The 25,477-nt window shown below is 48.4% G+C and overlaps 1 protein-coding gene across 2 annotated transcripts in view; it reads right to left on the bottom strand.

Annotated features, from left to right (window-relative positions):
* Positions 1–25,477, bottom strand: part of drosha (drosha ribonuclease III) — a 159,365-nt gene that overhangs the window by 45,623 nt on the left and 88,265 nt on the right. For both annotated transcript variants that reach the window (XM_078200076.1, XM_078200065.1), the window contains 6 exons: positions 25,108–25,178; positions 23,411–23,455; positions 14,967–15,124; positions 7,294–7,399; positions 3,011–3,152; positions 1,141–1,223 (listed from right to left, as the gene is read on the bottom strand). In XM_078200076.1, the coding sequence (XP_078056202.1) occupies positions 1,141–1,223; positions 3,011–3,152; positions 7,294–7,399; positions 14,967–15,124; positions 23,411–23,455; positions 25,108–25,178 (605 nt within the window). The remainder of the gene's footprint in view (positions 1–1,140; positions 1,224–3,010; positions 3,153–7,293; positions 7,400–14,966; positions 15,125–23,410; positions 23,456–25,107; positions 25,179–25,477) is intronic.

Here is a 25,477-nt window from a genome sequence, read left to right as displayed (position 1 = left end):
CTGCTTCATCAGCAGAACTTTATGGGAAATCTGCCAAAGCAGTGCAAAAGGTCGAGGAATTTCAAGTGCAAATTATATCCAGTACTCTTCGCTTCTGTGAACCTGTGCTAGAAAGCTGGGGACATCCTCCCACAAAAACTGGCCACGTTAATCGTTGCTGGGAGTTTTTCTCAATGGCACCAGTTTGAGGGTCTTGGAGCCAGCGCTTGGAATTAGGTGTGACAACACCAATGGGCACATGTTCCAAGATTTAAAACGCTTAATTTACTCAGGAATCATAAGACATAGGAGCAGAATTAGGCCACTTGGCCCATTGAGTCTGCTCCGCCATTCAATCATGGCTGATATTTTTCGCATCCCCATTCTCCTGCCTTTTCCCCATAATCCCTGATCCCCTTATTAATCAAGAATTATCTATCTCTGTCTTCAAGACACTCAATGACCTGGCCTCCACAGCCTTCTGTGGCAAGAATTCCACGGATTCACCACTCTCTGGCTGAAGAAATTCCTTCTCATCTCTGTTTTAAAGGATCTTCCCTGTAGCCTGAAGTTGTGCCCTCTGGTTCTGGTTTTCCTACTAATGGAAACATCCTCTCCATGTCCACTCTATCCAGGCCTCGTAGTATCCTGTAAATTTCAATAAGATCCCCCCTCATCCTTCTAAACTCCCAACGAGTACAGACCCAGAGTCCTCAACCGCTCCTCATACGGCAAGCTCTTCATTCCAGGGATCATTCTTGTGAACCTCCTCTGGACCCTTTCCAAGGCCAGCACATCCTTCCTTAGATATGGGGCCCGAAACTGCTGACAGTACTCCAAATGGGGTCTGTGGTATCTATTTCCTGGGTATAAATGGTTAAACATGTTTTTTTTTTGGGCAATCACTTCCAGCTGCGTTAATCAAACAGCAACAAGGTACAGCGTGGGGTGACAATGCAAAGAATTGAAAAGGAAAGTTGCATTTGTAAACGCTGTCTGATTGCACTGGTTCATGGTGACATGCAAACAGTTATTGCAAACACTCCCAGCACAATTCAGGGTGAAATGTTCCCCCCACACCCCCCACCCATCAGCGCTGGTACCCAAAGGGGAGACAATTTGTGAAGAATTTCACACTGAAGTGAGATGACACGTACTGACCTTTAACCGTGGGAAGAAGCATACATTCATGAAGGTGCGAACATAGTCCAAATCCTGGTCAATATAAAGTGCAGCTATGAACGCTAAATGAAATATAAAAATATACTTTTAACACCGATGCACTTAAGTTTAAGTTTGTAAAGTTTATTTATTAGTGTCACAAGTAGGCTTACATTAACACTGCAATGAAGTTACTGTGAGAATCCCCTAGTCGCTACACTCCAGCTCCTGATCAGGTACATGGAGGGGGAATTTAGCATGGCCAATGCACCTAACCAGCACATCTTTCAGACTGTGGGAGGAAACCGGAGCACCCGGAGAAAACCCACGCAGACACGGAGAGCGTACAGACTCCACGCAGACAGTGACCCAAGCCAGGAATCGTACCCAGGTCCCTGGCACTGTGAGGCAGCAGTGCTAATCACTGTGCCACCGTGTGAACTTTTAACATTGAGCACACATTACATTTGATTTCATCTGTTCTGTGCATGGCATTTAATGAAAAAAAAAGGAAAAAATCCATTCACAGGAAGTTTGGCCGGAGAAGCTGAGTTTGAGTATTCTATGTCTTTAAGGTAATGATGTTGCTTCAGTGTAATCTGTCATTTTGATACCCACACTGAACGGTGTCTCATTAACAACTGTCATGGCAATAGTTTCCAGCTCTCACTACGATACTGCTGTGAAGTAACTTCTCCTTCCGATTGGCCAGGATTTCTCACTTCTGTTCATGTTGGCGAAAATTTCGCATGAAGGCAAAGTCACGTTTAACATTTGATTGCCCCTCACTGCCACCCTCCGCCCTGTCAGTGTTAGGGCACGTTAACACATTTGAATATATTTACATATCTTTATCAGGCCATACACTGGAATCATCCCCCCCCCCCCCCCCACCCCGCAACACCACTACCCCATCGAGACATCCATCCACAGCGGCATGGCGACAGAATGGTGTGAAGCCCGGCTACTGTGCGAACGTGTGCACCAGGAGAACAGACCAGGGGAGTGCAGCATGAGGGGTGGGGGTGAAGGGGGAAAGAGGCTCCTGCCCAGGTACTGGGTGCCAGGGTGAGCTGGTTTGCTCGCTGTGCACTGGGGTGGCCTTTAAAAATGGCACCCAGATCCTCACGTTGCTGGCGGGCTGGGTGAATCGGAGCCCCCCTACCCCCGAAGTCACGGACTACTTGACGGAGAAAGTCACCAGCACCATCAGTGGCTTTAACGCCACTTTTCCCGCCTAACATCGGCCTTTGTTGATAACTGAGAAAAATCCCCGGCCCATGTCTACAGTGGCTCAGAGAGGCTCTCTCTGTCAAACGGGCACTTTCATTTGCCGGGTGTCATTCGTAGAATCCCTTCAATGCAGAAGGAGGCCATTCGGCCCATCGAGTCTGCACCGACAATCCCACCCAGGCCCTATTCCCGTAACCCCACATATTTACCCCACTAATCCCCATGACACTAGGGTCAATTTAGCATAGCCAATCAACCTAACCCGCACATCTTCTGTGGGAGGAAAGCAGTGTCACCAGGGGAATGATGTGGGGACTCAATCTCAATGTAAGAAAAGGAGAAAATAGAGATTGTTTTCTGGAGTTTTCATGGCACTGACAGGTGTTGGCATATTAAATTATTAAATACGTTATCCTGGGGGCAGCCAGGTTGTAAAATTCATCCCAAACACTGCGATTGTGATTTCACAAGCTGGAACAAGGATTCCAAACTGAGCCACGGAGGTATTAGTTAAAAGATGGGCAAAATAAATGAGAATGAAACTTTGCTGTGGAATAGATTGATTGAAAAATGATTTTCTCACTGAGAGAACGTGATGTTCACATTCTGACACCACAGGGGCAGGGCATGCACTCACATTCCAAAAGGTCAGCCAGTGTCTTGGTGCGGAGCGCAACAGGCCTCTTGGTCTTATCATTGGTGATGGCAAAATCCTGCATTCCAAGCTCTTCCGCCACTTTGGCTTGAGTGCGATTGTTGACCAGGGAACTCCGCAAGAGCTACAAAGAAACCAAATCACAGAGGAACATCATTATCATTCCCACCATCACGTCTATTCTGTTCAATTCATTTCTTTAATTGGTTTGTAGGATGAGTGTGTCGCTAGCAAGACCAGCATTAGTCACCTGTCCCTATTTGCCCTCTAAGTTTAAAAGTTCATTTATTAGTGTCACAAGTAGGCTTATATTAACACTGCAATGAAGTTAGTATGAAAATCCCCTCGCCGCTACGCTCCGGCATTTGTTCGGGTACACTGAGGGGGAATTTAGCACAGCCAATGTTCCTAACCACGTCTTTCGGACTGTGGGAGGAAACCCACGCAGACATGGGGAGAATGTGCAGATTCCTGGTGACCCAAGCCAGGAATTAAACCCAGATTCCTGGCGCTGTGAGGCAGCAGTGCTAACCACTGTGCCACCCTGTCGATGAGCCGCCTTCTTGAACCGCTGCAGTCTGTGGAGTAAGTGATATTGAGCTTTGTAAAACGACAGCAGATTTTCCTCACACAATACAGAACTCTGGGTAGCTGAGGGAAATAAATATACGGAGCTACGGGGATAACGCAGGGACATGGGACTGACTGGATTGTTCTACAGGAAGTTGGCACATACTGGAATCATTCCCCCCAACCCTATCGAGACATCCAACCACAGTGGCATGGCGACAGAATGGCATGAAGCCCGGCTACTGTGCGAACAGGTGCACCTGGAGAACATATCGGGGGCACAAGTGAGTGCAGCAATAGGGGTGGGGGTGAAGGGGGAAAGAGGCCCCTGCCTGGATTGTTCTACAGGAAGCTGGCACATACCAAATCGGCTGATTGGCTTTTGGTGCCGTTTTGACTCTACATAAAATTTTAAAAACACAACATGCTGGAATAACTCTGGGCGGCATGATGGCACAGTGGTTAGCGCTGCTGCCTCTCAGTGCCAGGCATCCAGGTTCAATTCCAGCCTTGGTCACTGCCTGTGTGGAGTTTACACATCCCGCCCGTGTCTACATGGGTTTCCGCCGGGTGCTCTGGTTTCCTCCCACAGTCCAAAGATGTGTGGGTTAGGTTAATTGGCCATGCTAAATTGCCCCATAGTGTCAGAGAGATTAGCAGGGTAAATATGAAGGGTTATGGGGATAGGGCCTGGATTGGATTGTGGTCAGTGCAGACTCGATGGGCCGAATGGCCTCCTTCTGCACTGTAGGGATTCTATGAACTCAGCTGGTCAGGCAGCATCTGTGGAGAGTGTTCCACATATCCTTTGAAAGAGTAAGCATCGTATTGGTTCTCATAGCAACTCCCTTCATTTAGAGGAAATTAGTTTTTCAACATGAGAACAAGTTCAGCTAGGTGAAAGAGGCTGGTGTCTGAATATTTCCAGAATTTTCTGTTCTTATTTCAGATTCTGGGGGGCATGGTAGCACAGTGGTTAGCACTGCTGCCTCACAGCGCCAGGGACCCGGGTTCAATTCCGGCCTCGGGTCACTGTGTGTGTGGAGTTTGCACATTCTCCCCATCTCTACGTGGGTTTTCTCCGGGTGCTCCAATTTCCTCCCACAATCCAAAGATGTGCGAGTTAGGATGATTGGCCATGGTAAAATTGCCTCTCGGGTCAGGGGATTAGCAGGGTAAATATGAAGGGTTATGGGGATAGGGCCTGGGTGGGATTGTGGTCAGTGCAGACTTGATGGGCCGAATGACCTCCTTCCACACTGTAGGGATTCTATGATTCTGTTTTATGATTTCAAGCATCCGCAATAATTTGTTCTGGAAAATGTTTAAAGTATGCGGGTGAGGTGGATTGGCCATGCTAAATTGCCCTTTAGTGTCAGGGGACTTGCAAGGTAAATGCATGGGGTTAAGGGGATAGGATCTGGATAGGATAGCGGTCGGTGCAGACTTGATGGGCCAAATGGCTTCCTCTACAATGTAGGAATTCTATGATTCTATAATATTAGGGAGGCGGGTGCACAATGGTAACACAAGGGGACTTGGAATCTCTAATCACCTGGAGACAGGGTTCAAAGCCCCCCAAAATATACCTGGAATTGAAAGTTAGTCTAAGTAATGATGACCATGAAACTAACATCAATGGTCATTAAAACCCATCTGGTTCACTGTTGTCCCTTCATGGCAGGAAATCTGCCATCCTTACCCGGTCTGGCCTACGTGCAGTGGAAGTTATACCCCTGTCTACATCAATGGGGACAAAGTAGAAAGGGCCGAGAGCTTCAAGTTTTTAGGTGTCCAGATCCCCAACAACCTGTCCTGGCCCCCCATGCCGACACTATAGTTAAGAAAGTCCCACCAACGCTTCTACTTTCTCAGAAGACTAAGGAAATTTGGCACGTCAGCTATGACTCTCTCCAACTTCTACAGTGCACCATAGAAAGCATTCTTCCTGGTTGTATCACAGCTTGGTCTGGGGCTCCTGCTCTGTTCAAGACCGCAAGAAACTACAAAAGGTCGTGAATGTAGCCCAATCCATCACGCAAACCAGCCTCCCATCCATTGACTCTGTCTACACTTCCCGCTGCCTCGGCAAAGCAGCCAGCATAATTATGGACCACACGCACCCCGGACATTCTCTCTTCCATCAGGATAAAGATACAAAAGTCTGAGGTCACATCTCAACCGACTCAAGGACAGCTTCTTCTCTGCTGCTGTCAGACCTTTGAATGGACCTACCTTGCATTAAGTTGATCTTTCTCTACACCCTAGCTATGACTGTAACACTACATTCTGCACTCCCTCCTTTCCTTCTCTATGAACGGTATGCTTTGTCTGTATAGCGTGCAAGAAACAATATTTTTCACTGTGTTAATAAATCAAAACGTGACTCCATACACACAGCAACGTGATTGACTTTGAACAACCCTCAGTAACGGCCCAGAAAGGCACTCAATTGTAACAAATCATTCCAGGAAAAGTCAATGGGCGACTGCAGTTCAAGAAGGCGGCACAGTGGTTAGTTAAATTGCCACTTGGTGTCCAATATTTATACATGCTAGGGGAATTATTGGGGTAAATGTGGGGATACAGGGATAGGGCCTGTGTAAATACTCTGACGGAGAGTCGGTGCTGATTCGATGGACTGAATGGCCTCATTCTGCACTGTGGGGATTCTATGATATGATGATGAAGGCAGTTTAGCATAACCTTCTGAAGGGCATGTCAATCACTTCATTGAATATCAATCACATCATCTCGAATAGCACATTAATAAAAACTATGGCCTGAATCTTTTGCCCCTTGGGCACTTGGTGGGCCCAGAGGGGCAACATCGGAGTCGAATTGTGTTCCCGGTTGCCGTCCACCCCGGAGTGCTGACAGCCACGCAGTGTGAAACGCGCCCTGTGAGAGGCTGAGTGCTGCGGTGAGAGCGGGCACTGAGTACGGTGGTGGTGGTGGCGGTGGTGGGGGGGGGGGGGACACGGGACAGGTGCTCCCTGGGCTGGGTGGGGGGGAAAGAGGGGGACAGCTGCTGCGAGCAGTCTCAGGGAGCTGCTGACCCCGTGGAAAATGAATATCGATGGATACAACACGTGTCCAGGCAGCACAATCACACGCGCACACACCTCCGTCTCCAGACACACGTATGTTCATTTTGTTTCAGCCCTGACCATTCAGCACGCCCCAGATCCAGTTTGCAGTTAAAATGAAAAGGCCGCCTGGCCTGTCCGCCAAACATTAAATTGACGGGCCACGTACGATTGTATTCAATTGGCCCCTTAATGGGCTAGATTATCTGCTCGACTGTCAGTGGGAGTGTTTCCGACTCTCGTACGCCCAACACCTTCTCACACGATTTCACACCCTGCTGAATCTTGTCCATGCCCACCCAATCGATCTAAAATCCGGGCCTATTTATTTATCAGTGTCACAAGTAGGCTTACATTAACACTGCAATGAAGTTACTGTGAAAATCCCCTAGTTGCCACACTCCGGGTACACTGAGGGAGAATTTAGCATGGCCAATGCACCTATCCAGCACGTCTTTCGGACTGTGGGTGGAAACCGGGGCACCCGGAGGGAACCCACGCAGACTCTACACAGTCTATTTTTGCGGAGTATGTTTATACAAAAAGGACTTGCTTAGTTCTTAAACGACATTTTAAGTGAAGGGCAATGAGTTGTGTGCGTCTCACCGTTAAATGGCCTTCGTGATGGTCAGGGAAGTGGATGAATAAATACTCCGTGGCGACCAGCTGCATTATAGAATCACCAAGGAATTCCATCCTCTGATTGTGACCCCTGCGAGAGAGATCAATATTGTTAAAAATCAATGAGTGCCAAGCAAACAACAAATTAAATTGAAAAGCGTTCACATTATGTTGGATCTGTGTAATCACTAACAAGCCAAGATCTTCACAGCCAAGATCAAAACTGCTTATTGGGCAAAAGCTTCACAACCACTGGGAGTCTGTTCTCTGTACCCTGGATGTTCTCTGTACCCTGGATGTTCTCTGTACCCTGGATGTTCTCTGTACCCTGGATGATCTCTGTACCCTGGATGTTCTCTGTACCCTGGATGTTCTCTGTACCCTGGATGATCTCTGTACCCTGGATGATCTCTGTACCCTGGATGTTCTCTGTACCCTGGATGTTCTCTGTACCCTGGATGATCTCTGTACCCTGGATGATCTCTGTACCCTGGATGTTCTCTGTACCCTGGATGTTCTCTGTACCCTGGATGTTCTCTGTACCCTGGATGTTCTCTGTACCCTGGATGATCTCTGTACCCTGGATGATCTCTGTACCCTGGATGATCTCTGTACCCTGGATGATCTCTGTACCCTGGATGTTCTCTGTACCCTGGATGTTCTCTGTACCCTGGATGATGTCAGTGGATCACAGTTTTGTACCGTACGCCTCGGTTCCGCAAAGACCAATTTACCCAACTTAACCTCACAGGACAGATTCTCTAGCGGAGGGAGGGGGCTCGCAATTGGCCGGTGGCGGGATCTTCTGATCCCACCGCTGACAATGCGATTTCCCATTTAATCCACCCCACGCTGCCGGGAAACCTGTGGCAGGGGGGGGGGAGGGGTGTGCCGTCAGCAGCACAGGAAGATCCCACCTACGTGAACAGCCGGAAGATTAACATCTCCGGTCAGGGGAGAGAGCAGATAAGTGCAAAGGTCAGTGTTAAGATCTCAGCAGAGGCCAGTAATGTTTTACACTGCCTCACAGCGCCGGGGACCCGGGTTCGAATCCAGCCTTGAGTCACTGTCTGTGTCAAGTTTGCATGTTCTCCCCGTGTCTGCGTGGCTTTCCTCCGGGTGCTCCGGTTTCATCCCACAGTCCGAAAGACGTGCAGGTTAGGTGGATTGGCTATGCTAAGTTGCCCTTAGTGTCCAAAGGTGTATCGTTTAGGTGGTTTAGCAGGGTATATACATGGCGTTATGGGAATAGGGCTTGGGTAAGATACTCTGTCGGGGAGATGGTGCAGGCTTGATGGGCTGAATGGCCTCTTCTGCGCTGCAGGGATTCTCTGATTCTAAAGCACCCACAGAAAGCCAAATGACCTTATCCCTTGGTTTGGTGGTGTATAGCAGTAGCATTTTAAACAGAATCCTTCAAAAAGACTGCAACAACCAAAAAACTGAACACTGCACAGTGAATAATAATTGTTCACATGATTCTCTGCAGAGGAAAACTCAGGGCTCACTGAATCCTTATATCCTGCAGAGAATCGTAGAGGACTAGGAACACATCAGGTCCACCTGCACTGACTTTTTCCAAGAGCAATCCAGTTCATCCCAATACTCTGCCACGCCCACAAACTCTGCCACGCCCACAATACCCTGCCACGCCCAGAAACTCTGCCACGCCCCAATACCCTGCCACGCCCACAAACTCTGCCATGCCCCAATACCCTGCCACGCCCACAAACTCTGCCACGCCACAATACCCTGCCACGCCCACAAACTCTGCCACGCCACAATACCCTGCCACGCCCACAAACTCTGCCACGCCACAATACCCTGCCACGCCCACACTCTGCCACGCCCACACTCTGCCACGCCCACAAACTCTGCCACGCCACAATACCCTGCCACGCCACAATACCCTGCCATGCCCCAATACCCTGCCACGCCCACAAACTCTGCCACGCCACAATACCCTGCCACGCCCACAAACTCTGCCACGCCACAATACCCTGCCACGCCCACACTCTGCCACGCCCACAAACTCTGCCACGCCCACAAACTCTGCCACGCCACAATACCCTGCCACGCCACAAACTCTGCCACGCCCACAAACTCTGCCACGCCACAATACCCTGCTGCAGTTTTTTCCCTCTAATTTTGTGCTCTACGTTCTATGACTCGATCAAAAGCCAGTGTTCTGATCTTGCCCTGAACCGCCTCACGCTGGAGGGAACCTCGTGGCCCCTCGACTGAGCGAGTCAACTCTGTCCAGTGCTCTCTGGATTGTAAAATTGTTTTGATTCGTGGCCTTCACCACGTACGACAATCCAAAACGGAGTGGAAAGCCGGATATTCCGTGTTCCACGAGGCTGCTCATAGTCATCGGGCCCTATTTTGCCATTTTGATTCTAAGTGCTGGATGGACTTGAAACTGGGAGTGTTTCAGATCTGAATTTTAGACCCATTCTCAGGAACCCCCATACACACACTGTGTGAAAAACTATCAGCGAGTCTGAATCGCGCTGCACAAGTCTGTGGGTGGGACTTACTGTGCCCGAAATCCTGCAGCTCCGATTGGTGCCTCTAAATGCGCAAAAAAATAGAATAACGCTCCCCTGTCACATCCCCAGGATAATGGCTCCCCCTGGCCTCCATAGATATTGCCCCACTCCCACACCATTACTGACCCTCTTATACCCCCCACCGAGACCGATCGTGACCTTCCCCCACCACCACCACTGATCTCCGGGCAGAGAGCCGTCGGAAGCTCGGCACTTACCCCCTCACTAACTGGACTGCCCAAATCGGACTTATATGGAGCATGTCTGTTTTGCGCCAATTCCGGATGGGTGAATCATAGAATCATAGAAACCCTACAGTACAGAAAGAGGCCATTCGGCCCATCGAGTCTGCGCTGACCACAAACCCACCCAGGCCCTACCCCCATATCCCTACATATTTTACCCACTAATCCCTCTAACCTACACATCTCAGGACACTAAGGGGCAACTTTAGCATGGCCAATCAACCTAACCCGCATATCTTTGGATTGTGGGAGGAAACCGGAGCACCCGGAGGAAACCCACGCAGACATGAGGAGAATGTGCAAACTCCACACAGACAGTGACCCAAGCCGGGAATCGAACCCAGGTCCCTGGAGCTGTGGAGCAGCAGTGCTAACCACTGTGCTACCGTGCCGCCGGTGAACGCGGTGGTAAAGGGGGAAGTGCCGGTAAGGTTGGGCGTGCAGCCCATTAAGTCAATTTAAATGCATGCAAATGCATTTAAATGGCTGTTGCGCTCGTTTCAGGCACAGTCCCGATTGCGGCCATTTTTGGGCCTTGGTAAAAGGGGGAACCAGCGTGGAGGTGGGAGCGGATTACGTTACTCACCACACGCCCGACTGTACCAAGTTTTCGTGGCCAAAAACGAGTGCAACGCGATGTTAAAATTGGGCCCAAAGAGTCATAGGTCGGAACTTTACCATCCCGCCCACCACGGGAATCGGAGCGGGCAAGGGACGGACAATGGAAAGGTCCACTGACCTCGGGTGGGATTTTACGGTTTCGGGGCAAGTGCGGCTATAAAATCCTGCCCATTGAGTTTCACACAGAAAGAGGCCTTTTGGCCCATCGTGTCCACGCTGGCCATCATGCACCTATCTATTCTGATTCCCATTGTCCAGCACTTGGTCCACTGCTATGGTATTCTATGGTGTTTCAAGTGCTCATCTAAATATTTCTGAAATGTTGTGAGGGTTCCCCCCTCTACCACCCTTTCAGGCAGCGGGTTCCAGATTCCCACCACCCTAAAAACGTTTTTCTTCAAATCCCCTCCAAATCTCCTACCCCTTACCTTAAATCTCTGCCCCCTGGTTAATGACTCCACTACTAAGGGGAAAAGTTTCTTCCCATCCACCCTATTTATTGTCCTCATAATTCTGTACACCTCAATCAGGTCCCCTCAGCCTTCTCTGCTCCAAGGAAGACAAAAACTCAACCTATCCAGTCTCTCTTTATAGCTGAAATGTTCCATCGCAGGCAGCATCCTGGTGAATCTCTTCTGCATCCTCTCGATCCTTCCTATAGCGTGGTGACCAGAACTGCACATGACACTCTAGCTATGGCCTAATGAGTGTTTTATACAGCTCCATCATAACTCCCTGTTTTTATATTCAGTGCCTCAGCTAATAAAGGCAAGTATCCCATATATCATCTTAACCACCTTATATGCCTCTCCTGCTACCAGAGATCTATAGACATGAACCCTAGATCCTTTGAACCTCCTAGTATCTGATGATTCACTGTATATTCCCTTGCCTTGTTCGTCCTCCCAAAATGCATCAAGGGAACATTCTCGCCGCACACACTTCTGACAAAGCTAGCTGACGTTGTCAGCTGTGAGGTGTGCATTGTGGGAAGAAGGGGCACCTCTCTCTCTCTCTAGAGACCCGTCACCTTGGTTACGTTACGGACATCTGCCTTGAGCCAAAGCTGGCAACACAACTCCAGCTCTCTCCAAACTTGTTTAAATTCTGCATTATCAATCTATCAAACTGTAATTCCCACAGAAGCTTTCAACAACAAGCTCTGTACAATACCTAACCTTTACCACACATACAAACCAGCTAACTTTGGAATTCTTTTTGATGCAATTAAGATTCGTTGACAACAGAATAAACAAATGTCTGTGTTATACGCAGGAGCTCAGAATGATTTATTACTATTTCAATAGAATTACTAAGATATGGAAAATGTACTTTCTGATGGGTCCAAACCGTAAACAAAATCAATCTCTTTCTTTCCCAAGTAATTCATACAGCAGCTCTTGCGTTTTAGTCGTAGCTTAATGCTTCTGGACTGAGGTTTACGGACATGACTGTAGTGGCCAATGGCTGAATCCATGGCTCAACTCACAGCCGAGGGATGGGAGGGCCAACAGAGCAAAATCATTTTGTTATCTGCTTAGTTAATGTTTATAAAACGTACAATTAGCACGGATGCAGTAGACTGAAACCGCAAAGCCTTGGGGTTTTTTTTCCCTTTAAATAATGAGTGCACCTGAGTTCTCCAAGGCTGGATTTTCGGGCGCTCCTTCCCGGTGATGACAATCGTTGAGCTTCTTTTCTTGACGGCTTTAAGCCATCCGTGTTTCATGGCCGTACAACAAGATGCTGAGAACGCCAGCCTCATGAACCAGCACCGTCATCCTCAGAACGGCTCTGATGTTTCTCCACGCGTGTTGCGCAAGTCGGTCAAAGATTATTGCTTTCCCAGCACGGGGGCACGGTAGCACAGTGGTTAGCACTGCTGCTTCACAGCTCCAGGGTCCTGGGTTCGATTCCCGGCTCGGGTCACTGTCTGTGTGGAGTTTGCACATTCTCCTCGTGTCTGCGTGGGTTTCCTCCGGGTGCTCTGGTTTCCTCCCACAGTCCAAAGATGTGCGGGAAGGTTGATTGGCCAGGTTAAAAAAAAAAATTGCCCCTTAGAGTCCTGAGATGTGTAGGTTAGAGGGATTAGCAGGTAAATATGTGGGGGTAGGGCCTGGGTGGGATTGTGGTCGGTGCAGACTCGATGGGCCGAATGGCCTCCTTCTGCACTGTAGGATTCTATGATTACTTTCAGTATTGTGTGGCCTACTTACACGTAGGACAGTTTGTGCAAAATTAAATTCCCCAAACAGCACGGGGGAATTTTAAATTCATTCGTGGTACATGGGCGTCGCTGGCTGGCCAGCATTTATTGCCCTTTCCTAGTTGCCCGAGGGCAATTGAGGGTCAACCACATTGCTGTGGATCTGGAGTCACATGTAGGCCAGACCAGGTAAGGATGACAGATTTCCTTCCCTCATGGAAATTAGTGAACAAGATGGTTTTTTCTGACAATCGACAATGGCTACATGGTCATCAGTAGATTCTTAATTCCAGATATTTTTTATTGACTTCAAATTCCACCATCAGCCGTGGCGGGATTCGAACCTGGGTCCCCAGAACATTAACTGAGTTTCTGGGTTAATAGTCTAGTGATAATACCACTAGGCCATCGCCTTGCATGAGAGACGTTGAGGAATTTCAGACATAACTGAAACATGGCAGTGCCTGGATCAGGATAGCAAATGGGTCCATTCTCCCTCCACAGATACTGTCAGAGCAGCTGGGATTTTCCAGCATTTTCTGTTTCAGATTCCAGCATCTGCAGTATTTTGCCTTGATCAGCAAATGGAATACTCTGGCTGAGAAATTTAATGATGTGGAGAAATTTAATGACAGGAGACGTTCCTCGTGTCACCTCTGGCTCTCTCTCCGACCCTTTTCCAAGCCAGACGGATTTATTCGATCCAAACCATTCATGACCTTGAACACCTCTGTCAAATCTCGCCTTACCCTTCTCTGCTCTGAGGTGAACAATCCTAACTTGTCCGGTATCTCCACAGTAACTCAACTCCCTCATCCCAGGTTCGAGTCTGGTAACTCTCCTCTGAACCATATTGGATGCTAAAGTCACCATTTACACATTGAGGAAAGGATGAATCTGAGGCCAGTCTTTTCCTTAACCCAGGTTTATTTGGGATGGCACAGTGGTTTGCACTGCTGCCTCACAGCGCCAAGGACCTAGGTTCAATGCCCGGCTTGGGTCACTGTCTGTGCGGAGTCTGCACGTTCTGCCCGTGTCTGCGTGGGTTTCCTCTGGGTGCTTCGGTTTCCTCCCACAGCCTGGTTAGGGTCGATGGGTTAATGACGAAGGGTCATCCAGACTCGAAACGACAGGCTCTACTCTCTCTCCACAGGTGCTGTCAGACCCGCTGAGATTTTCCAGCATTTTTCTGCTTTTGTTTCAGATTCCAGCATCCGCAGTATTTTGCGTTCATCAAAGTAAAGGCGCAGACCCCCTTGTTCCTCCCTTACACCCTGTGTGAACTGTTCCTTTCCCTCACAGTATAATATATTTTATTAAACTTCATTCAGTTGGTAAATTATTTACAATATTGGACAGGCCAACAACCGATCAAATCCAAACACTTCTATCCTGTGATTGAACTGAAGCTGTTTAATCCTGCCACCTTGCTTCAATAATTGTGCCAGGTTTGCACCATGTTTGTGTGTGCAACATGGTGGTGAGCTTTGCAATGGGATACACTTGCAATAATTCCCTGATCTTTCCCCCATTGCTGGCAGCCGCCCTCATTACAAACTAAAAGCATTCAACCCTATTGCAGTATCATCCCAGCGTTAACACTCAAGGCCTTGACAACTTTCCTAAAGCCTGTGGGTGCACGGGCGTGGGTGGGTGCGCGGGCGCATGAGTGCGCGGGCGCATGAGTGCGCGCATGTGCACACGAGTATGTATTTGTGTGCATCTGCGTGCATGTTCACGTGGGAATGTGTGCGAGTGTGAGTGCATGTGTGCGTGCCTGTGGGACTCTCTTTGGGTGAGTGGTTTTTGGTCTGTGTGTTTGGCCATCTGGGTGTAAGTTTCCAGGACCAAGCTAGTGCGCGAAGGGTAATAAGTACAGCAATGCTGACGATTAACCTCTGTTGGCAGTCTAGGTCAATCTCAACGGAAAATATTTTGTTTACACTCAAAATAAAAATACAGGAGCGTACTCAGAGACATCAGTGAAAACACACAGAGGGAAGGTGGAGATTGACCAGGATTCACTCAACTCACAGAGTTAGATGGTTGAATCCAACAGTTCGCAGAGTGAAGGCTCGAGCCAGGAGGCGTATGTGAATAAAATTCACTCCAATTGTTTCCTCAAAATCAGTCAGTTTCTTTAGAACGGGAGAGGTGGCAATCAGAGGTCTGTCTGTATTCGATTCCTGTAGCTGAGACAAGAGGCAAACAGTTAGCTGCTTGAAACTTTTTATCTGGCTCACAATCACATAGAACTGATTTGGTTTGACAAATATTTCTAACAGGTTATCATCCCATCTGAAAGGTGGCGCACCTCTGACAGTGCCGCACTCCCTCAGTACCGCACCAGAGTGTCAGTCTTGACTTTTGTGCTTAAACCCTAGGGCGGGACTTGAACCCAGAATTCTGTGATTCTGAAGTGAGAATGCTCCCAATTGAGCGATGGCTGACGCAGGAACATGAACAGCCGGGTCTTACGCACTACATGCTTCGACCCCAATATTATATATCGAACAAAGTGGGGTGCTCCAGCACCCCCACCTTTCGGAGGAGCCTATTCAAGATGAAGTGGCTGGAGCACAAGCCTCTGAAGGCACCAAATTCGGAGATAATTAAAATTGGCTCCAATATTTCCTCAGGTTAACACCATCATTAAGAGCTGGAATACGTGGACATGTTTTCCTGGTTAATTATACATCAATTGCGGTTAACCATGTGCAGGGTTGGCTCTTGAGCACGTTATTATGGACACTGGGGAGTGGTTGAGTTAGGAGGTATATATTTGTAACGTTTCATTCTATGAATAGCCATGATGTGGAGATGCCGGTGTTGGACTGGGGTGGGCACCGTGAGAAGTCTCACAACACCAGGTTAAAGTCCAACAGGTTTATTTGGAATCACGGACTTTCGGAGTGCTGCTCCTTCATCAGGTGAGTGGAGAGGTAGATTCACAAACACAGCATTTGTAGGCAGAGACTCAATTACAAGATAATTACAGATTGGAATGCGATAAATGGTTGGAATGCGAATCTTTACAGTTACAGACAGTGTGAGTGGAGAGAGAGATAATCACAGGTTAAAGAGATGTGAATTGTCTCCAGCCAGGACAGTTAGTATTCCATGAATAGATTTAAACTGAATGAAGATTGACTCCAGTTTCATCCTTCACCAACTGGCTATAAGGGATGCAACATTCCTAACGTCACACAATGTTCACCACCATTCACATCTCCTCTAACCTTCTCCCCATGCCATTAAAAATCTCTGAATCCTCCACCATCAACATCCTGGCTGCCACCAACCAGAAACTGAACTAGAGCAGCCACAGAAATAGACCACAGGCTACAAATTCTACAGAGGGTAATTCATCGCCCGACTCCCCAAAGCCTGCCCATTATCTACAAGGCACAAGTGCAGGAGTGTGATGGAATACTCTCCACTTGCCTGGATGAGTGTGGCTCCAATAACATTCATGAAGCTCAACACCATCCAGGACAAAGCAGCCCATGTGATTGGCACCACATCCACCACTGATGCACAGTGCCAACAGTGTGTGCCAGCTACAAGATGCACTGAAGCAACTCACCAAGGCTCCTTCAGCAGCAACCTCCCAAACCCATGACCGCTACCATCTAGAAGGACATGGGTAGGTGCTGCATGGGAACACCATCACCTGAAAGGTTCCCCTCCAAGCCCACATCATCCTGGAAATATATCATTGTTCCTTCACTGTTGCTGAGTCAAAATCCTGAGTCTCCCTCCCTAATAGCCCTATAGGTGTACCTACTGCGGCAGTTCAAAGAGTGTCTCATCACCACCTTCTAGGGATGGACAATAAATGCTGGCCAAGCGAGGGCAGCACGGTGGCACAGTGGTTGGCACTGCTGACTCACAGCGCCAGGGACCTGGGTTCGATTCTGGCTTAGGTCACTGTCTGTGTGGAGTTTGCACATTCTCCCCGTGTCTGCGTGGGTTTCCCCTGCGTGCTCTGGTTTCCTCCCAGGTCCAAAAATGTGCAGGTTAGGTGGATTGGCCATGCTAAATTTCCCCTTAGTGTCAGTGGGGACTAGCTAGGGTAAATGTATAGGGTTATGGGGATAGGGCCTGGGTGGGATTGTGGTCGGTGCAGAATTGATGGGCCAAATGGCCTCCTTCTGCACTGTAGGGATTCTATGAGCCAGTGAAGCCCACATCTCTGAAAGAATAAAGAATGTACGTAAAGCAACACAAACGCTGCTTCATTCAGAGCTGTGGATACACCGGAGAGTTGTTTCCATATCAGCCAAGCAACAGGTAGATTTCCTGGCATCGACTTTCATCAATCACTGTGACCCGCCAAAAAAGGAGTTGGTTATTGTCCACAGAGTGGCCCTTTGGCCAAAGCTGCAAAGTCTTGGGTTGTTCAAAATAGTCTCTCGAGGAGAAGCAAGGGCGGTCCATATACACAATGAAAAGAAGACAGTATGGACTGAGGGTTGACTTCATTAGCATGCAGGAGTTTCTCCCTGTTAGATGGAAGCCTCAACTCTCTTTAAAAGGCAACATAAATCAAAGGCTCCACGCACACACAAAAAAACCCCGCTGTCCCCACTGAAAGCGGCATGTTAATTTGGTTATTTACAAAGTCATGAGCCTTGCACGCCGCCCTGCAGAGCACTGCAGCACATTAGGGTGAAGCTCGTCCAGACGGAGAACATGAAAGGGACAGCACTGTGAAAGGAAGTTGAATTTCCCAATGTCCCCCCTGTCTCGGAGGGATCACAGCAGCCGGCGACAAGAGCTTTCTTTGTAAACACTGAGGAGAGACAGATGAAGAGCAGGTCGGCAAAGCTGTAAACACTCCTGTCCCCTTCCCGCAGAACCTCAATTGGACAGCCACAACGTGCCTCGGTAATCATTCTGAACTGCATGATTACCTCCCGCGTTTGCAATGAGGTGCAAAGGTATTTGAAATACAAACTCAAAATGCAATATATATGCAAAGCTTATTCAGTAATAAAAATCAGCATAAGTATCTTTGCAAATTATTTATCATCTCCAGAGCACGGGGAAATGGAGGCAGTGTTCAGGCAATGATTCCCATCAACATGACAAACAGTAAAGAGCAAGACCAAAGAAATATAGCATTGCTACTTTTAATGCAGGAGTGGAGCCAAGAATCGCAGCGCTGGAGGACAGTAAAACCTGGCCTGCCGTTCTGGTTTCTTTTCAAAGAATTAAACAATTAAAAAAGAATTCCAATTAACTCTGGAACCTTTTATTACAGTTTCAGTCTAATTACAATTGATTTTTTTCCTTTGTTATTTTATCAATAAGGCTGGATGAGTAATTCAAAGGGTTACTGTGCAGAGAGAGTGAGAGACAGGGAGAGGGCGAGAGAGAGAGAGGGCGAGTCTGGGAGCTGAATTAATGTCTATCGATGTGGTCATTAACCCGAGGTGCTTTGCTGATCTTGCCTTTCAGATTCTGTACATTAATATCGCTCAGACCACATGAGCCAACTCTGACACTCCCCCCAGAAAGTGGAATCAAAATTCATCCGCTGCACAGCGATTCCAAAGGGCCAGGTGACGGAATGGGAACAAAATATAGAAGGGCAAAAAAGTTTAAAGTTGAAAAGTTTATTTATTAGTGTCACAGGTAGGCTTACGTTAACACTGCAACAAAGTTACTGTGAAAATCCCCCAGTCGCCACACTCCGGCGTCTGTTCGGGTACACTGAGGGGGAATTTAGCATGGCCAATGCACCTAACCAGCACGTCTTTCGGACTGTGGGAGGAAACCGGAGCACCTGGAGAAAACCCACGCAGACATGGGGAGAACATGCAAACTCCACACAGACAGTGACCCAAGCAGGGAATCGAACTCAGGTCCCTAGTGTGAACATAGAACAGTACAGCGCAGTACAGGCCCTTCGGCCCTCGATGTTGTGCCGAGCTTAGTCCGAAACCAAGATCAAGCTATCCCACTCCCTATCATTCTGGTGTGCTCCATGTGCCTATCCAATAACCGCTTGAAAGTTCCTAAAGTGTCCGACTCCACTATCACTGCAGACAGTCCATTCCACACACCAACCACTCTCTGAGTAAAGAACCTACCTCGGACATCCTTCCTATATCTCCCACCATGAACCTTATAGTTATGCCCCCTAGTAACAGCTACATCCACCCGAGGAAATAGTCTCTGAACGTCCACTCTATCTATCCCCCTCATCATCTTATAAACCTCTATTAAGTCGCCTCTCAACCTCCTCCGCTCTAAAGAGAAAAGCCCTAGCTCCCTCAACCTTTCCTCATAAGACCTACCCTCCAAACCAGGCAGCATCCTGGTAAATCTCCTCTGCACTCTCTCCAATGCTTCCACATCCTTCTTATAGTGAGGTGACCAGAACTGCACACAATACTCCAAATGTGGTCTCACCAAGGTCCTGTACAGTTGCAGCATAACCCCACAGCTCTTAAACTCAAACCCCCTGTTAATAAACGCTAACACACTATAGGCCTTCTTCACGGCTCTATCCACTTGAGTGGCAACCTTCAGAGATCTGTGGATATGAACCCCAAGATCTCTAAGACAGGTGTTTCTCATGTGACGGTGCAGACTTGACAGGCTGAAGGGCTTCTTCTGTACCGAATGATTGTCATTTGGATATTTTTTTTTTACAGAATTGGATCTGGCACTAATAACATTTAATCCATCCTAGCCTTGGCACAGACTTTAAACCCAGGTGTGGAACAGATGTGAAGAACATCTGCCCATTCCTGTTGGGATTAGACATGGAGTAACCTGAAGACCAGGCCATTGATGAGCTATTACAACTTCTAATGGTCCCAGCTGAGTTGAATGGGTCGATGTATTCTGGAGTTTAGAAGAATGAGAGATGATTGTAATAAAAACGGAAGAAACAGGAGGAGGGAGCGGACCATTCGGCCCATCGGGCCTGCTCCTATGTTCAACAGGAGCGTGGCTGATCTGAATGGAACACTGATCCCGCTTTCCTATCTCCCAAAACCCTTCATTCTCTTGTCGGCCAAATCTCTGTCTAGCTCAGCCTCAAATATATCCAACAAACCAACCTCCACTACTCTACGGTGTGGAGAATTCCAAAGTTTAGTGACCTTCTGAGAAAAGAAATTCTTGCTCATCTTTGCCTGAACTGGGGTATCTTTGTTCTGGAACTGTGCCCACAGTTCTTGATTCCCCCACGAGAGACAACTTCCTCTCAACTGTTAAAAGCATTGTAATATTGTTAAGAAGCACAGGTTAAGGGCATTGTTTAATGAAGTACTTTGAGTACATATAAATAGATGATGACTGTCTCCCACCCCCTCTCTGTGGCTACATTCACTGCGCATGTCCTTGGGGAGGGAGCGGGCGTGACCTCTGGCATGCTTGAGGCCTATTGGTAGCGCTGTGTGGGCTGGGGTGCATCCCTGGCTGCCACGATGACATTTCATTTTGGGTTTGATAAGTTTCCTTTTAGATTTTTATCTTTTGTTACGGTGCCTTCTTAAGGGGCTTTCCCCTTGAAATTGTTCATTTATAAATTTAACCATTTGTTTAATTAATGCACGCAGAAAGGGTATAAATAGGGAGCATGCCCCTTTAAGAGGCTGTTGATTTGTTCATAGTTTATCGGAAAACTGATTCATTTGATTGGTAATTAAAAGTGAATATAAATCGGGGATAGCTGGGACACTATAGCCGTGATTCTCCCATCCCGCAGCGCCAGCGGCACAGTGGCACAGCGTTTAGCACTGCTGCCTCACAATCCCAGGGACCCAGGTTCGATTCCCGGCTTGGGTCACTCTGTGCGCATTCTCCCCATGTTTGCATGGGTTTCCTCCGGGTGCTCCGGTTTCTTCCCAGTCTGAAAAACATGCTGGTTAGGTGCATTGGCCATGCTAAATTCTCCCTCAGTGTACCCAAACAGGCGCCGGAATGTGGCGACTAGGGGATTTTCACAGAAACTTCATTGCAGTGTTAATGTAAATCTACTTGTGACACTGACAAATAAACTTAGAAAAAAACTTTTAAAAATTAGCGCTGTGGGCTGGGAGAGTGTCCAGTTGGCCGATTCACGGGGTTCGCACCCCGCTAGTGTCTCCCAGCACTGGATTTCCAGTGGTGTCTGCTCCACTCCAGAAATCAGCGGGGAGGCGCTAAGACCATTAACATGGTCATTTAAATATAATTTAAATGAGATTAGCGAGCACAGGACTGAATTCTCCAGGCCCGCTAGCATCTCCCACCCTGCCAGAGTGGCTCACTCCAGCGGGGATTACACTAGCTCCCCACTTTCGGGGAGCTAGTGGCCCAACCCCACTGAAGTGAAGGGGAGGGGTGACAATCCGGGCCGCCCACGGGGTCGGGCAGCGGGGCGGGGCGCCCTGGACATTGGCACCCTGGCAGTGCCAGCCTTTGACCCCTGGCACTGCCCAAGGGGCAAAGTGTCAATGCCCTTTGCATTGCCCATCAGGCCTGGGGCAGTGCCAAGGGGGCGGGACCCCGCTACCACTCTGCATAGGAATCAGTGGGGGAAGGAGGGAGGCCAGCGATTGCGGTGGGCTGGGGGGGGTAACTGTTGAGGGGGCGGGGGGGTGTGTGGGTGGGGTTGGGCTGGAGATCAGGGCAGGCCAGGGGGTGGATGGGGAGGGGGGGGGGGGTGGGCACAGGCTCCGACTCCAATTAGATACACCAATACGCATCTGGAGGCCAACATGTCTCATCTCACGGACATCTTGGCCTCCAGGTGAAGCTTGACTAAGCCAGAAAAGCAGCAACTCCAGGTGCCCTCTCCCTCAGGATTAGCCTTCGCCAGAGCTTCAAGGGCTGGGCAACACGTTCAACCCCTTACAAGGCTGCCTGGAACATCTCGGAAGAGGCAGTAACACAGCGTGGTCCTGGTGACACCCAAGTCCGTAGAGCACCCGCTGGATTGAAAGCAGGCATCAGGCAAGGCCGCCATGGGTCTGCTGGGGTCCTCACGCCCTGGGAAGCGGGGTGGCACTGACAGAAATAGCAGCTCGAAACCAAAGCTGCCTGTTTAATTCTGAAACAAGAGCCTATAACGGCCGGTCCACTGAGAATTCACAACACTCTCCAAGAGCAGAAAAGATGCAGATTTAAAAATAGATAATCTTCACATGTTTGTAAGAAACAGAAAATATATTCAAAATACCTTTCCTTTCTCAGTCTCCCTACCTGCACAACAGAATTATAGATTCCACTCTTAATCCTATTCACACAAATAGTGACTACAGGGTGCATTTAAAACAGGGACTGTTTTCCCTTTTCCTCGTTTGAGTGGCATCAGGAGGATGTTGTAGTCAGAAGTGAAAAGAAATTGCATTAGTTCAAGAGCCCCTTTTTGCTGCCACCCGCAGGACGCCGGCCTTTGAAGCTCAGGAAGATGCTTCCCTGCACTGTACCACTCAACGCTCCAGCAGAGACTCGCACCGTGTGAGGAGGTGATTGACATTGCCGGGTCTTCAATGGGAACAAAAAGTGCCGCTAATATTCAGCAGGCCAGGCAACATCTGTATAGAAGGAGGGAGGGAAAGAGAGAGGGGGGGGAGAGAGAAAGAGAGGGGGGGGAGAGAAGGAGGGGGGGGGGGGGGAGAGAAAGATAGGGGGGGGGGGAGAGAAGGAAGGGGGGGGAGAGAAAGAGAGGGGGGGGAGAGAAAGAGAGAGGGGGGGAGAGAAAGAGAGGAGGGGGGGAGAGAAAGAGAGAGGAGGGGAGAGAAAGAGAGAGGAGGGGAGAGAAAGAGAGAGGAGGGGAGAGAAAAAGAGAGAGGGGGGAGAGAAAGAGAGAGGGGGGAGAGAAAAAGAGAGGGGGGGAGAAAGAGAAGGGGGGAGAGAGAAAGAGAGAGGGGGGGAGAGAGAAAGAGAGAGGGGGGGAGAGAGAGGGGAGAGAAAGGGGGGGAGAGAAAGGGGGGGGAGAGAAAGGGGGGGGAGAGAAAGGGGGGGGAGAGAAAGGGGGGGAGAGAAAGGGGGGGGAGAGAAAGGGGGGGGAGAGAAAGGGGGAGAGAGAGAGAGACAGAAAAAGGAAAAAAAGAGATGAGAGAGAGAGAGAAAGAGCATGCGAGAGAGAGCACGAGAGGGAGCAAGTTACAGACAAAGAGAAAGGGAGAGAGTAAAACACAAAGAAAAAGTGATAGGGGGAGAGCGAGCGAGGGGGAGAGCGAGAGGCGGGAGAGAAGACACACACACGGACACAGTGTGTTAACACTTTGGCTGGATGACCTTTCGTCAAAGGCTGTCCAAGCAGCTGACTCTTTCCAGCATTTTCTGTTTTTATTCCAGGTTTCCAGCATTTCAGATGCTGCTAAAGGGTAAAGTCCAACATTCAGCGTAATATGCAGCCTGCAGAAGATTAGCCATGATCTTGTTAAATGGCGGAGCAGACTCAAGTGGCATGTGGCCTACTCTTATTTCTATTTCACTCAGATTATAAAATGATTGGAACTGGTTCTTACTTGCAAAGGATGAAGTGGATAATTAAGCCACACATCGCGTAGATCCTGTGTGAGAGAGACAGATGAGTTGGTTTAGTATTCTCGGGATGTAAGACAAAAAGGTTACATTACTAAATAAAAACCTCCATACAGGGAGTTACCACCATTTTTAACGTCCATTTAAAATTCAATAGTGTTAGAATAAAAAGCGACTTGGAATAGGAAATAGAATCTGAACCAATTAACCCACTGTGCATTTATTACCACAGAACTCAATATGCCAGTTGAAAATGAATGTGATGGAGAGAGCATCCCAACTGTGGCTCCAGAGAAACAATCACAACTTGCTCAACAACTTTGCTAAGTTGAGATTCCAAGAACTTCATAGAATCATAGAACAACGCAACACAGGAAACAGCCATTCGGCCCATTGAAGCTGTGCTTGCCCTTCCAAAGAGCAACCCAGTTAGTCCCACTTCTGCCCTGCTCTTCCTATACGAGCTCCAAGTATTTATCCAATTCCCTTTTGAAGGCTACAGTTCAACCTCAATCCACCACCTATCATGGGGTGCATTTCATAGAAGTATCCATAGAATCCCTTTAGGTCACTCGGTCCTTCGAGTCTGCACTAACTCTCTGAAAGAGCATCTTACCCGGGACCCCATTCTATCCCCTTAACCTCGCACATTTACCATGGCTAATCCACACAGTTTTTGGATACTATGGGGCAATTTAGCATGGCCAATCCACCTAGCCTGCACATCTTTGGGCTGTGGGAGGAAACCGGAGCACTCAGAGGAAACCCACTCAGACATGGGGAGAATGTGCAAACTCCACACAGTCAGTCACCCAAGGCCAGGAATGAACCCGAGTCCATTAGGTTTGGATAATATATGCTGGCCTCGCCATCACCATCCACCACCCCCCCCCCCCTCCTCCCCCCTCCATCCCACATCCCATGAATGAATGAAGGATAGGTTTACAGAGACTAAACAAAGCATTCACAATGGGCACTCCAGGGCTTCAGCTCACTTTTGCCTTAGCCCTTTCCGAAATCAGTGTACTGCCTAGAAAACTCTGGCAATTAATCGCTCTTTAACTTCATCCCTGTACTGCATGCCACATGTAGGAGATTAAGGAGGAGACACATTGCAACAGCAGTCAGGGTATTAACCACAAACTAAAAGACTGTGCTGCTTTAAAACACAACATACTCCTTGGTTCAGACAACTGTTGAATGTAAAGGTAGAAGAAAAAAATTCACTAAGAAAAAATTCACGAAGAAAAGCCCCCCCAAAAAGACATTGCACCAATTAAATCATATGCAAAAAGACTGGGGCGACACGGTGGCACAGTGGTTAGCACTGCTGCCTCACAGCTCCAGGAACCCGGGTTCAATTCCTGACCTGGGTCACTGCCTGAGTGGAGTTTGCACACACTCCCTGTGTCGGTGTGGGTTTCCTCCAGGTGCCCCGGTTTCCTCCCACAGTCGGAAAGACGTATCGGTTAGGTGCATTGGCCATGCTAAATTCTCCCTCAGTGTAACCCGAACAGGCGCCGGAGTGTGGTGACTAGGGGATTTTCACAGTAACTTCATTGCAGTGTTAATGTAAGCCTACTTGTGCGACTCATAAATAAATGAAAAATACATGATTCCAGGAAATTAGAACACAGAGGGTGAATGAGCATAGCGTGGATAAGGACATTGCATATGTTACCGAGCCATTGAACAGGAGTCTCCCAAACAAGTGCTTGCCTTCTTCGAGGCCACCCTCCAGATAGACAGCACCTGCAAAGTAAAACATTTCTGTAAGATTAAAAAGAACACCCAAAGACACCAAATCCCAAAGGTAGATAGTCACATATGCCTGCAAACTGATTAAATACGAACAAATTGTTATAAGGCCGTAAATAATTAATGTGTTTGAAAGGCCAGGAGGTGCAGCAACATAAATCAATCTTTTCCTTTGAGAAATTCATAATTTAATTTATTTACATTTGGAAAGGACAGGCAGTATAAAGCTACACAAGGGTCCACACATGGACGCAACTATTCCAAGTTCTATAATTGCTCTGAAAAACAGTTCC

The sequence above is a fragment of the Mustelus asterias genome, chromosome 2 (assembly GCF_964213995.1).
Source record: "Mustelus asterias chromosome 2, sMusAst1.hap1.1, whole genome shotgun sequence".
Classification (NCBI taxonomy): Eukaryota; Metazoa; Chordata; class Chondrichthyes; order Carcharhiniformes; family Triakidae; genus Mustelus; species Mustelus asterias.
The sequence above is the reverse complement of the archived record's forward strand: the minus strand, read 5'-3'. Positions and strand labels throughout refer to the sequence as shown.